The sequence below is a fragment of the Panicum virgatum genome, chromosome 9N, assembly GCF_016808335.1.
Source record: "Panicum virgatum strain AP13 chromosome 9N, P.virgatum_v5, whole genome shotgun sequence".
In the NCBI taxonomy this organism is placed as follows: domain Eukaryota; kingdom Viridiplantae; phylum Streptophyta; class Magnoliopsida; order Poales; family Poaceae; genus Panicum; species Panicum virgatum.
This window is the reverse complement of record NC_053153.1, coordinates 14,775,776-14,790,859: the sequence shown is the minus strand read 5'-3', so window position 1 is coordinate 14,790,859 and position 15,084 is coordinate 14,775,776. Positions and strand designations below refer to the sequence as shown.

The window sequence follows — 15,084 nt, the reverse complement described above, 5'->3', positions numbered from 1 at the left end:
AAACTTTAAACATTAAGAGGCTACCTTGTGTGTTGGAATGGCACATTTGATCTGAGTGTTGACAGTAAAATTTTACATTAGGAGGCTAGCTTGTGTGATAATAGTGCAATAGACATTTCCCTCGCATAGACCAAAGGGCAAATCAGCAACTAAACGAAAGCGTGAAGAGAAGGTGGCATAAAAGAAAGTGGCTGCTTTTCAATTTGTGTAATATTTCAACAATTGTTTCCAGTGTCCACCCATTTCGGCACAAAGGGCTTGTACATCAATTATACCACATCATATATCACAGACTCCACCCAATTGGGTTTATATACACCACATCAATGCACACTCCAAGAATGTGTAAATTGATCTGCCTCACACAGCATATATCTTGCATCCATGAGATCATGTTGGCCGAGTGTGAAAGAAGGAACAGTCCATTCCTGTCTTCCTGGCAGATAACCAATAAACTGCAACTGAGGATCGTTGAACTTTCATCAACTATACCATCTGTTGATTTTTCAACAACTCTATCATGCCACATGAGACTGCAGCTTTTCTTTTCTATGATACGTATCCTGATGAACTCCTGTATATCTCATCAGCTTGCGCTACCGGAACGTAGACAACATCTGTTAGGGAGCTGTGGGTTCGCCCATAGAAAATGTACACGAGAACACCCATCAGCAGCCATATGCCAACTCTCATCCATGTGTCAACGCTGAAGAACACATTGCAAAAGAACGGTTTGATGAATCACAAAGAGAGAAGAAGTCAGTCATCCACAAACAGTAATTTGGATGGTAAATGTGACAATGGAGTAGATAGTGATACTAACCCCAGGTTTATCAACAGATAAGTATTTATCAGGATACACATAACTGGTAGCACTGGAACAAATGGGCATGTGAATCCTGAAGAAAACAAATCACAGAGGTCATGTTCAGTCTGAATATAATGGCAAACACCACTACATAAATTTGTTAGCAGTACCTCCAGAGTGACCAAAAGAGTGCCTGCCATCATCCTGCTCAATCCAGGAGAGAGCGCCAAGGCCAGTCAGAAGAAGCACAATGCCAATAATGCAGCCAATACATATTGGGAGACTGATGTAGGACAGATATTTTTTGTTAGGACAATGGCTTTCAGCTTTCTGTTAATGTGCTAGATCATAAAAGTGACCAATGGAAGGATCTTAATATCCTTTCAGACAGTTATTATTTGGGTACTTACAAAGGCAGCCATGTCACAGAGGCAGAAGACGTGAGGATCAGAACCCCAACACACACAGATCCTATGCTGAAAGCGGCTATCTTTCGACGTTTTGTCTCGTCCATCTTGCCTAAAGAATTAACATGAAAACTCGTTCTAATTAGCAAACTGAAGTAAAATGTATCTGTTGCAGGGCAATGAAGTAGAATAAAAACCTGAGGGCAATTTTGTGTACCTCTATGTTGCCTTTTCTCAATGAGAGGGTCCTTCATTGATTCGACAACAACAATCACATCCTTTGTTTGAGATATGTTGCAATTCCCATCTCCAAGAAGATCCCTATCCTTTTCTGCATCACACTCCTGGTTCAAACGGAATGATTCTCGCATAGAGGGTGGCAAAGGGACCTCATCTGGAGGGACATATCTGAGTATCAAGATCGAGACAGCAACTATGGTGAATGCAAGGAGTGTGCCTACACTGACCTGCAACAAAAATACCTTTTTTTATTTCACTCCACATTACAGCTTTTATAATGCTTGCATGCACGTGTAGTTCTGCAGGAAGTTTATGTTCCATGTAATAATGACCGTTGATACACAAACAATAATAGACAGCTGGTTCCTTACCATTCCTGCCAACTGTGAAACATCCATTGCAAACGCCAGAGCAGCTGCACAGATGCCAGTCACAATTGTGCTCTTAACAGGTACTTGTGTTTGCTTGTTAACATCAGAGAAGAAGGATGGCAACAGTCCATCTCGCGCCATGGCCATAAGTATTCTAGGCTGCAAGACATAATAAGTAAAATCATAAATTTGTGAGATCAAGTATAACATGTCATGCCATGCTGTTGTTGTCTGCCTAGTGCTGATCTCGCAGGCCATATTTGTACATGTCTACAATATCTCCTGTCACAGATGTGGCATGGCCCATCAAATTCATTATGACATTAATGGGATTCAATTGAAAACGAATGAAGGATGGTTAATGTAATTGATCGACAATGTTTGAGTTTGATGTGAACATCAAACTGCGCATTTGAGAACAATCATATCTTGCAAAGTTTTGGAACTATTCAGCTTTGGCTAGTTACAAGGCTATGTTGACAACTTTGGCTGTGGAGTAACTGTCAGCAGAACTAGAAGTTCACATGCACTAGAAATCTAGGATTAATTCAAATCCCATTGCATTGTAAGCCACTGGGTGAAATCACGAGTTATTCACAGTATGCTTTAAAAAGTGTGTACCTGTGGAAGAAGTGAGCCCATCAAGGTTGAACAAAGTGCAAGAATAGCACCACTTGTCACAACATACCTAAATTAGATGGAAAAATGAGTAATCCAATGGCAAATGTGCTAAAAGACTGTCATACACAAGGGTGTAAACAAAAAGACAGAACTTACATGGCCCATTGCATCCCATGTTTTGCAAAGGCAGATGAAATAGGAGTATCAGGGTCCATAGCAAAATATGGTACTAGCCCAACAATAACAACGGATACAGCCATATACAATGCACAACAAATAGCCAAGGCTACTCCTATTCCCAATGGCAGATCTCTCTGTGGATTCTTTACCTGCAAGGGTCAAAAGAGGGTAAAACTGACTCTTGTACAAGTGCACGGGCTTTGGTGGATAGGACCTTTCCTTACCTCTTCAGCTGTACTAGCGACTGTATCAAAGCCTATGTATGCAAAGAAAACAGTTGCTGATCCAGCAAGTATTCCATTTACTCCATACGGGAAATACCTGGAAAGTTTAGACACCCATGAACAAACTACTAATCAAATTCACGAAACGAAAGGAAGCACCAAGCATTTATGCATTACCCATCAGAAACCTTGTAGCCGACCCATCCTATTTGGAAGCCAATGTAACTACCAGCTATAATAACAAATATCATTACACAAGCATTCAGAACTGTTACAACTCCTTGTGCAAATGAACTCTGCAATAATACAAATAGAATTGTCATCAATGTTCTATAATTGAGGAGAAAAGGAATAAAAACTTATGAATCAATCAAAATGTCCACCTCTTTAATTCCCACGCACAGTAAAACAGTCACAATAAAAACAAGAGCAGCAGCACAGGGATCAATAATGATATTAAACCATGGAAGCTGATGGCGTGCCAAAATCCATGGCAAACTATCCGGTCCTCCAAAAAACAAGGCCTGGAAAGATAAAGAAAGTTTATCAAAATAGGCATATGGTTCAAAGCATTGATTGAATGCCACCGAAAGAAGCTAGATGCTAGAGAAATCACACTTACTAAATTAGGGGATATGCCACGGGCAACAGCAGATCCACCAATAGTATATTCCAGCACTAAAGCCCATCCAATCAACCAGGCAACACTAGGTAAATAAAACGACCATGTGAGTTCATTTGAGGTATTTGTTTATCGAACCTTAAGGTGCAATTTTTCATTTATTCTTTCATCGTACTTATTCAAAAGAGATCATATTTCAATTATCATAAAAGAATGCATATTGAGTCATGGGTCAGCAATTTACCCTTCTCCAACACAGATGTACGAGTAATGGTAGGCACTTCCAGCAGAGGGGCAACGGCTAGCAAGCTCGGCATAACAGAAAGCTGAAAGCGCTGCTGCTATTCCAGCTATCAGAAAGGAAATTGTCAATGCTGGACCAGCGTGCTCCCTAGCAACTGTTCCCACAAGAACATATACTCCAGCTCCAACTGTGGAACCGACTCCTGATAGATAATACAGTGGTTCATTAACAAGAATTGATAATATGTATTCTTAAAAAAAGAATTGATAATATGGAACGATTAATATATAAGCTCTGAGGAAGTGAAATGACAAACTTCATTACTCTAGAACCTAACTCAGTCCATCGCAACTATCTCTTAAATCCAACCTCAGTAACAATAAGTATTCAGTTAAATAACTCATTATAACCTGGTTACAATTGTGATAAATCTTGCACCAGCTTACTGTAGTACTACAATATTGGCAGCAACCGAAGAGCATTCCAACTTACGAAGCTACAATGTGACAGTTGCGGGATCATGGGATCCACCACTGAGTTGGCAACCAACATTGACTGACCTATAAACAACTAAACAAGTGGAAGGAAAGCAAGTACCTATAACTGGGACAAGTCCGCGTGACGCATGTCTGAGCTTATGTCACACAATAATGCAGCCATCCCCCCAAAAGTATAAAATTAAAAACAATTTTACTCCTTTATTTAAGAGAAAGAAAAGAATACACCATGGTTCACAAATGAAGGGGAAAAAATCCTCTGTTATTGTCGTCAGTGTTTCAGAAGGATTAAAAAGTTCAAATTCAGAAAGTCTAAGTAAAATTAATTCGGAGCAAAACAATTAATGCATTAAACCGCATCAAACAAGTAATAGTCAGAAATTCCAATCAACTCCATTGACCGAGATCAAATTTGCCAGCATAATTGCCCAATCAGCCTCACCAGAATTTGCTAAAAGTTCGCACAAGAACTAGCGCTCAAAAACTACCGAAGCCGAGACTTTACCGTGAAACGAAGGGTCAGGAATTCACAGAAAAGCGAAACGCAACACGGAATCACAAAGAAGAAGCCGCACCGATCGCGACGAGCTCCGGGACGTTGAGCTCCTTGGCGAGCTGCTGCTGGCCCTCGGCGCGGACCCGATGGGAGTCCACCTGCTTCCGGCGCATCAGGCACCTGAACCCACCACCCCATCCACTCCCGCAGCGGCCGCTGCTCCCGGACTCCAATGCCATCAAGATCGCCGGCGACGCCGACCACACAGAACCAGTCTTTTTCGCCGGATTCGATCAGAAGGCGGAGGATAAGGGCATCAGTTCCCACGGATCACGCAGCGATTGGACGGAGCGAGAAAGCGAGAGGGAGGGAGATGGGGATGGGGATGGGGATGGTGAGAGCTCGGCGGCGGCAGCTCCCCCTCTGGGTTCGCTGCGCAGTCGCGCTTCTCCCCTCTCCCGTGCGTTCTTCTAGTTTCGTCTCTCTTGGAATCTTGCTCGCTCCGCGCCGCGGGGAGGAGAGTTTTTTTTAATAGTGGTACACGTGGACGTTTTCACTTGTACCAAGCTGTTCTAGTTGGAAACTACTGGGAATAGAATGTTTTAGGGTTGTATTTTGTATTTTTGTGTTTTTGAAAAAGAATATTCAATATTTGAAGTATTAAATGTAGACTAATTACAAAACTAATTACAGATCTTGTCTGTAAACTACGAGACGAGCCTAATGAGCCTAATTAATCTATCATTAGAGCATGTTTACTGAAACAATTTAGTATCTAATCATGTCATAATTAGGCTCATTAGATTCGCCTCGCGATTTACAGTCTAATTGTGTAATGCAATTTATTTTTTGACTATATTTAGTACACCATACAAAACAATTTATACAAACAGGGCCTTAGTCGCCGAGATTCAGTTGCCGTATTTAACTGAAGCCCGAGATTCTTGTTTTTCTTTTGTGCATTTTTTGACCTGGGAATTTAGGGTGGGGGGAAATATAAAAAGAACTGTTTTTTTTTTGCGTGTTTCTTGCTTTTGAGCTTGGACAGAAATTGGTATAATACCGAATTCATGTTACAATCTGCCAAAAATTGGATGGTGACATGGTTTACGACTTGTCATTTTTTTCTTGCGAAATACAACTTTTCATTTTTGTTTATGAATTGAGTTTTGTAAACATTTAAAGATGAACTCCTCTCCAACTTAGCATTCAGATACAAATCCTGGGTAGTCATATTCATTTGTGCCATAATTGGTACAAAAGCGTGTTTTGGAGAGCTCCACTTTAACTTTTGTAGCTCCGCTCCACGAACTCACACCTCACTGTCAAACACGTCTAGTTCCATAAACTCCTAATCCGAAAACTTAAGAAAAACAACTCCAGTTTTGTTTTATGGAGCTCCTCAAGAAGTGCTCCAAAATCATCATTTTCACACCTCCTCATGGAGTTGAAGGTTATTTACTTATCATTGCCACTGGTTACACAACTTATCTTTTGTTTCTATTTTTCCTAGCCCCCGCCCCAACCTCCTCTTCTCTAACTACGTCTGCCTCCCACCGCTGCCTCCCACCGCCCCACCCTTGCCTCCTACCGCACCTACTTGCTGTCGTCGCCTCCCAACAGCCGCGCTATCCCCTGCCTCCCGCTGCCGCCGTCGGGTTCCAGGCCCGCCGCGGCGCCGCCAGGCACGAAACGCTCCGGCATGAATCCAGAACGTCAATGGGAAGAGTAGAGTAGACAGAGGAAGAGAAGAGAAGAGATAGACTATTCACAACAAGTCAGCTGATTTCTGGAGTTGTAGCACTGCATTTAGCTAAATATGTACAACAATTCTATATTTTTGTGAAGTTGGTGGAGTTGAGCTATTTGTTTGGAGTTGGAGTGCTCCCAAACATGCTCTAAATTAATGTAGGTAAGTGTTCTTTTTTTTAAAGAAAAAATTCACACGCTAACTATCATCATATTTTCATGAATGAAAACATAATTTAATTACATTATTCTCATTTCCGCCCAGCGCATCTGAGGAAGTAATGAAAAATGTCCAATGTTGATATACAAACCTAATCTGATGACCTAATAACCAGGCAAACAAACAAAAAAAAGACAGAGCGATAGGGCGCTTTGAATGAATCAGCGATGACCAGTGGATCTCGTTCACGTGCTCAACGCGTAGGTGTGGAAGATAATCTGCAAATATAAATATATATATATATATATATATATATATATATATATATATATATATATATATATATATATATATATATATATATATATATATATATACACAGAGTTCACCTACTGATATTATTGGCGCCGTCGTCGTCTTTGATAATCCCGTCACGTCTTGCTGTCCGTCTCTCATTCGTATTTTTTTGGATGGAGATTTCTTTTTATTATGAGTTTTTTTACGTCTTCGAATGAGAATGTGTAGGCCTCGTTCCCCATTATAAAGGTGTAATTCAACCTATATTATTCAGCTTTTGGCACAACTTATTCCCTACCCTTTTCATAGATCATGCAGATCGTGTACCAAACTACTGGATTCTGCAGCAAGTTATTATTAATAAGTGGAATCCAAGAATGAACTGAACAAGCAGAATCGGCTTTTCCCAAGCATTTCAAGAAAGCAGATTATGCACCATGTGTGGCAAATTAAACAGAGCCGTAGACTTTGGGTTCTCTCAGACCTGGCATCCAGATCCAACAGGGATGCAAGGCCAACGGGACAGATGATCCAAAGCATGGCAGGCATGGCATCCAATAATTGAAGAAGATATCGTTGCATGCACGATTCTGCTCGTGGGCATCCACAGTAGAAGACCAAAATCGCGCTCGCGTGCACCATACGGAATTCCGTTAGAGCAAGGCTAATAATTTAGCCTGCTGCTGGCTGTAATAGCCTTTGCAGCTCATCTCTTAGCTCATTTGTATAGTAGTTTAGCTCTCCACCATTAATATATGACCTACTTGTCTACATCATAATTTTTTTGATTCTTGTGTCGAAGCTGGCTGTAAACTTACCGTTCATTTCTCCTCTCTCTCCTCTTCTCTCTCCTCCACGTCAGCATTCAGCCTGCTTATAGCCCGCCATAATACTTCTCTTATATGGACAAATATAAAGCCTAGTAGTAGGCATGTCTCTACGTGGGAATAATGAACGCTATATCTGTGCGGCTGGAAACTGAACACCTTTTGCTGGCCATCAGCGTATCAACGGGCCATCCAAAAACAAAATAAAAAAATGCAAGTAGTAGGATCACCCATTTCTATAAGTATTTTTGCACCAGAATTTCCGTTTTCATCTTCATTTTTAATTCCCCCACGAGGTACCCGCGTGCTGTGTACTGAAGTTCGTGATTATCATCATCAGGTTCCTGCACTTCTAAGTTCCACGGTTCCGTATATGCATATCGGACCCGAAAATTATTTAGGTGACAAAGGAGGGATTTGACCGTTAAAACAATGCAAATGTCATAGAAAACAATGCTCAGGCACTGTACCGTCTGCCAATCGTCATGTTCTAGTGCAAAACATCAAACTGCAGGATACAGCAGCATCCTCGTCAGTCAAAAGGTGCCTATCCATCTTTTCAAAAAAAAAAAGGTGCCTATCCATCTGGCCCCAGTAGGAACACGTTTGTTGCTGCGCGTTCTGCTCTTACCAATATTAAACAGTGCACATATGACATACCAGATGATGAGACGAACGTGTGCGGACGCAAAGAAATACGGCGACGATCCTTCCAGTCAAAAAGGCACCCACCGATTTCAAAAAACAAAAAAAGGCACCCACGCACCTAACAGAAAGAGAGCTGCAAGTTCCTCCGGGCACCATTTCTTTGCCATACTTGGTTTCCGCACCGCATCCCACTTTTGATCTGCTTGCATCGCATTTGCATGTCAGCTTCTAGCCGACCTTATCTCGTCTGGACAGTGGACACCGACCCCACTCCTACGGCACACAGCATGCCGTGCCAATTGCCATCCCTGAGATGCTACGGCTTCAATTCAACACGTCAACACCCCCATCAGAACGAGAGCAACAGCCAGGGCCGTACCGGCAAATTCGGAGGCCCTGTGCGAAACAATGGACTGGGCCCTAGTGGCCTAGTGAAGGATCATGAATACCAAGCGATATCAGTTGGCAAGCGCGATATGCTGTGTGAAAGCACAAATGTTAGAAGTCACACAAGTACGATGTGCTGTGTGAAAGCACAGATGTTAAAAGTCACACGTGTGACTGATAGTTAAATCATCACATAAGGCCCAATAACTATTTTTTGTTCCGGAAATTTTTTTTTGTTGCTGGAACAATTGTTATTGTTTGGGCAACAAAATTTTTTTTTCCGAAAAAAAAGTTTGTTCTAGCAACAAAGCATTGAGGGATTTGGTTTATTAGGCCGATTTTATGTCCAAAACACGAAATCTTGAAGAGGTTGGGGTGCTGTGACAGGTACACTTGAGATCACACACGTGACCCCAAACAACACCCATGTAAAAAAAAGTGGCAAGTGATACGCCTACGACGATTTATCTTTTAGGAGCAATTTGGGCCATGTTTTGCCACAAATTGGGTCAAACAATCAACTAAATTAAAGTGTTTACATGACTATATCTAATATATACCTAATATTTTGGGGGCCCTTCGAATTCGGGGGCCCTGTGCGGTCGCACGGCCTGCACGTGCCCAGATACGGGCCTGGCAACAGCAACGAGACATGCTCAATCGCGTAACTTTTCAATAGGGCAATCTCTTTGCTGCTGGTGGGTCAAATCGGTATAAATTACATTTGTTAAGCCCTTCGATGCATCAGTTCCGGAGAACTACCAATCCACAAATAACTGACAGCCAGCTAAACCTAGCACTAATGGACCTGAGATGTAGTATACCAACTACTGTCACCGCGCTGAACTAACCACCCGTGGCAACAACAGTGGAAACAATGGACTGCTACCACCCTACCCTACTGCTAAACTAGTTCAATCGCCGCTTCCTTGCTCTTCACACGTGCATGGCAGCAACATACGCTTAGAAGCCTTCTAAGTTGAACCAGCAAGCTTAGCTCCACAATCTCAACAGACCAGGAGCTCCATCGGCTTCCTCCCCGGTTTCCTCCGAGGAGCTTGAGGAGCTCTCAATTGTCTCCTCCTCGGAGTGGTCGTCATCTTTCTCTACTCGCAGCCGGTGGGCGTTGTCCACAACCCACTGGGCAAACTCTGGGGTTGCTGTGCATTCTGCCAGCGCTTTCCTGGTCGATTCCTGGGTGAAGTCCTCCCATTCTTGCTCAGAATATTTTCGCGGTTCGATCTTGTGGAAGGTGGAGTAGTAGTCTTCGTCTCCATCTTGCTTGGGTACTACCTGTTTCCTTAGTGGGGAGGAGACCAGACCTGCAAAACCACATGTCATGTCAGAAGCTGAATGCGTTTAACTATAAATTTTTAAATGAAGAAATCACACAAAAAGGTGTTGCCATTGACTCTCAAACAAATGAAAACAACACTTCAAACATGTAAAGATTTTTACGACAGCATCCTACAAAGAACGCAGTAACTACAGTCCAATAAAGGAAGAAAAGACATTCAGATCGTAAAAAAACATCGATTATGTTACCTCCATTGGCCAAATTGCTCCAACCGTACTGTGTGGCTGAACTTCTAGATGCGGTTCTTCCAAAACCTACCTTAGATGATGGAGTTAAGAACTGGACCTGAGGACTACTTGGTGATCCTTGAGTAAGCATTAGCTGAGAAGAAAACTTTGACGGCTTTTGCTTCCTGCAGAAGAACCTCATACTCAGTACTTCAACAACCACATGCACAACATCTGAACAGACTTACTCTGTTGTTGGCCTTTGAACTTTCTTTCCTGTCAACAAAGCACAAACCGACCAGCAAGAAGCAAGAGCAACCATTGCTAGACGAGGATCAAGTGTGCTCTGTAAAGATGAACATCATGTCACATATGAAATCAGTGAACAGCACAGATAATCTAATTTCAAAGCAGTGAACAAGATTCAGGTGCTTGAGAAGAAAACTTAGCATGTTAAGGGAAAATAAGATAGAACTACACCTGCATAACAAAGAATGTAGCAACAACACGCATAGCCCACTTAACAAATTGTGCTATCCCAGAATCCACACTTCCATCTTTTGAAAGGATAAATCTCCTGACCATCCAATAACCAAAACCAGCTCCAGTCAAGACAATTGTTACCATCAGGAAGAGTGAAACCTGTAATTCATCATTAACTTCTGTTATTTGATGACACAATAAAGGGGTAGAGGATGCAGTAGAACTTGGAAGAGTAATGAATAGTCATTATACCATACACTCATACAGGTCAACAAGTGTAACAAACTGATCTAATCATAGTACTTCTGCATAGTTTACAATTGCATGAAATTATTTCTGACACCATCACCAAAATGCCCAGGGCATAACTGGTTAAAGTCTGGAGCCAGCACAGCTTGAAGACAAGTGATATTTGCAGGCAGAAGGCCAATCACAACAACCCAAATAGAGGCCGGTTTAATGTGCATCCGTGGAAAACATTAGCAAGAAACCAGTTTTGTTTCCAAAGGTTAAAAAGACAGATCTACTAGTTGTATCTAATCTAATCTAATCTATCTCAAGATAAAAACTTGGGATGTAGAGCTCCTCTGGAAGTGGTTCTCTGAAGAGAACTTATTCTATGGCTGAAAGTGATTTCCAACATGGAGGAAGAAATTTTGGGTGGGAATTGAAATAGGAGAAGCTATTTTTCTCAGTCCCCAGCATCTTAGTTCATTTCAGAGAATGACTTGTGGTGGAGTGATTCTCAGTGTTTGGCAGAGGTCCTCATAGAAACACCAGCTCTGCCAAACAAGTCCTAAGCTTCAGGTGAATTACCAAGATAGTTCCAAAGACCAAATCTCAACATCACATTAGACTGGATATGCATGCGTTATTTTCTACATTTCTTTCTAAACTAACATAATGATGTAGTAGCACTATAGCATTAATCGAGGTGTACTCCATTTCTGATGGAATAAACAGTATAAAAATGAAAACCAGCATAGAAGAAAACAGTTGCAAGCGAAACAGCGGAAGCAAAATTAACTAAAGCACAAGATTCACCATTAGATAATTCTATATGCAAGAGGAAATTACTTACAGGGTTGTACATCTCTTCACTCAAGCCGAAGTTTTCCAGAATAGAAGAGACCAATGTTGAGAAGTAGTGAAAAACATAGGAACCAACACCTATCTAAATGGCAGAAAACAAAAATAAATTTTGAGTACAAATAAATTGGTTAGAACTGCCTAACAAGTGTTTCAAATAACAGAAAAATAGTTTAGGCATAAGTTACTTACCACAGATGCATAAATTGTGAAGTAAAACAATCTTTTCTTCCCCATTGGTAGCAATTTCATCCCCTATAACAAGGGCAAGGTCAGGCATCAATATTGTATCACAGAACACAGTGGACCATCGACAAATAAACAAACAATACGAAGTTCATTGTTCATCAATAGTTTCGGAAACACCTTTGCACTACCATCAAATCACCACATGCACTTGTTCCGAATGTAAAGAGGGGGGGGGGCATAATCAATCGAAAGATCAACATTGTGGGATCACTATAAAAGGAGCCAGCAGTAAATTTCTTGTGTAAGAGCACACATGCAGGATCAGCACAGAAACATACAGACAAGAATCAGGGGCATTGCCTGATTAGCATTGAGATTCCAAAAGAATGATATCCTTATGCATGAATCTACTTCACATGTATTCCTATGATTATAGGCAATGGCACAAGGGATCAAGGCAATATGACCATGGTAATAGCACGAGGTTCTAGTTCATCCTTTCCTTCACAATTCGCCACAATCAGGTACTTAGTGAATTCAAACTGATCATATTTTTTTTTTCTAAAAACAACAACATAGCCTTTTTTCCCAAGCAAGTTGGGGTAGGCTATTTTTTTTCTAAAAGTTCAAGCAAAAACACTGGAGGAATTAAAACGCATGTGGAAACTCAAATACTTCTTAAGTAAGGTCTGTCAGGGACTATTCACTATTATACCAGAGTGTTATCAACTAGGTCTCAGACTATAAAGCACTACATTCCAAGTTTTTAAGTGTACATGCCTGCAAGTATAAGTGGAATAAACCTTTACTGGCAGAAATATATATGTTTAGGAAAATATACCTGAAAAAAGACAATAAGAACAACAAGTAGGATGCCGAGAGCCATAGAGCTGCTATAGTAAAAGGGTGCCCATTTGCTAACAGTAGGAGACAGGAATAGCAATAGAAATCCAATACCAAGGCAAGCCAAACGCCATTTCTGAAATTCTGCATAACATATGGAATAAGACCAAATAATTTTAGAGAATGAATAGCAACAGATGCCCTTAGTCTTATTACTTTTACAAAAAAGAACTGATTTCATGAACAATCATTCCTGACCTTCCTGAATGGAAAGAGTGAACCTAGCTGATTTCTTATCAGCCAATTTCACATCAACATATTTGTTTCCATATGGAGAATTTACTGCAGTCCATAAGCCATCTTGAAAACCTTGCCATTCACCCGCCTCACATTGGCATAAACCCATAGAGGCGTTCCTGGAAACAAATTGCTTCAGTTTTCCAAACTCTAAGGTTGCCTACACTTACAGAATCAAATTCATGACTTACCGATGAAAGCAAACCTCTATTTTCCAATGGAACTTCTCAGGAATTGATTGAGAGACATTCATTTTGACACGTATTTGACTTGCATAGCTTTCAAGATGTAACCTTGGCACTCCAGAGAGACGGACTCGCTCACAAAATTGTCCACCAACAGGCGAGGGAACAAAGGAAACCTCTGGATTTTCCAGACTAACATCTGTAGGAGTAACCAATTAAATAAAAAGCATCACACATAAGACAGATAAACAACATCATACAGAAGATTATCAAACACAATACAATAATAGAAATATATGAAGTTATTAATAGGAATCCCATGAAACCATCAGGCATTAAGGTGATTGTGTGTTTAAGTTGCAACAAGCATATAAAAGGGCTACAGACAGAAAACCTCACGCCGTGCTGCCACTAAGAAAAAAAATCAACATAAACAGTCTACTATAACAGAAAAACAATCTGAACACTTGAGCATTCATGCTTGAGAACTATCCAATCCAAGGGAAGCTTGAAGCCATAAAACTAGAGCAACATTTACCACCCCAGCACTTAATCCCCAAAAATCACGCAGCAGTACAGCATATATTTCTTAAAAAAAAGAAAGGGAATGCAGATGCAACTCCATCATTGGAAACCTAACCAGCCGCACAATCCAAGGCCCCAACTAGCTAGGGGATACAATCGCACAACCTAAATCCTGTGCCAGCACAAAGCCCTAAACCCTAGACGACACAGCCGCCGCGCGCGCACAGAACGCGAACCCAAAATCCCGATCACAGAGAGCAACCCGCACAGCAAGACGCAGGGAACAAATACCTTTGAGTCGGTTTGCCGTGCTGTCGTCGCCCGAGGAGAGGATGATGAGCGCGGCGAGGGAGGCGAGGAGGAGCAGCGAGGGAGCCGCGCGCCTGGACGACGACTGCAAGGGGGAGGCCGGGTCGCCCGCGGTTTCCGCGGACGAGGAGGCGCTGGTCGCCGCCGCCGAAGAGGAGGCGGCTTCGTCGTAGGGGGCCATCTCGCGCGGCGGCGCTCCGGGCGTGTCCGCCGCGCAGGTGTTGCGCTCCACTCTGTGTTTTTTCCTGCCCTTGTTTCCGGGGATTTAATCAGCTGTTCTGTTGTTTATCCGTGGGAAGCGTGCGTAATGCAAAGGGACTTTGTATTTAAGGGCCTGTTTAGTTCATTTTGCAAAAAAATTTTGCAAAGGAATCTTGGTCATTTGAAGTACTAAATGAAGTCTATTTGCAAAACTTTTTGCATAGATGGGTTGTAAATCGCGAGACGAATCTAATGATGCTAATTAATCCATATTTAATAAATAATTAGCGGATGGTTACTATAGCATCACTGTTGCAAATCATGGATTAAGTAGGCTCATTAGATTCGTCTCGCGATTTACAGCACATCCATGCAAAAAGTTTTATAAATAGATTTTATTTAGTATTTCAAATTAGCAAGATTTCTTTTCACTTTAATGCGTTTACGGCTTTTTTGTGTTTACATGTAAATAACTAAATAGGACCTAAAAGACGAGCCAGCTTAACATGCGGCGGAGTCTTAATGAGTAAGCTTGACACGGTGGCTGACGAGTGGGTCCAGGAGTTGCTGACAGCGTGAGACTTTGCGTGGAAATTCCCAAATGACGTTTCGCTAGGACTAGTAGTATCTTGTACGCAAGTAGTAGTACTTTGAGAACGAG

At 41.6% G+C, this 15,084-nt stretch overlaps 1 protein-coding gene across 1 annotated transcript; it reads right to left on the bottom strand.

Annotated features, from left to right (window-relative positions):
* Positions 1-176: 176 nt before the first annotated feature.
* Positions 177-14,505, bottom strand: LOC120688747 (cationic amino acid transporter 2, vacuolar-like). The gene is made up of 24 exons (XM_039971124.1): positions 14,205-14,505; positions 13,395-13,587; positions 13,165-13,322; positions 12,905-13,050; positions 12,067-12,129; positions 11,867-11,959; positions 10,783-10,944; positions 10,551-10,648; positions 10,324-10,487; positions 9,775-10,100; positions 4,790-5,003; positions 3,718-3,919; positions 3,474-3,558; positions 3,235-3,375; positions 3,029-3,147; positions 2,852-2,948; positions 2,604-2,776; positions 2,448-2,514; positions 1,827-1,985; positions 1,433-1,682; positions 1,219-1,327; positions 979-1,091; positions 824-899; positions 177-706 (listed from the first exon to the last, which is right to left on the bottom strand). Exons 1-24 carry the CDS (start codon positions 14,401-14,403, stop codon positions 550-552), a joined length of 3,564 nt encoding a protein of 1,187 aa, XP_039827058.1. The 5' UTR covers positions 14,404-14,505; the 3' UTR covers positions 177-549.
* Positions 14,506-15,084: the final 579 nt, after the last annotated feature.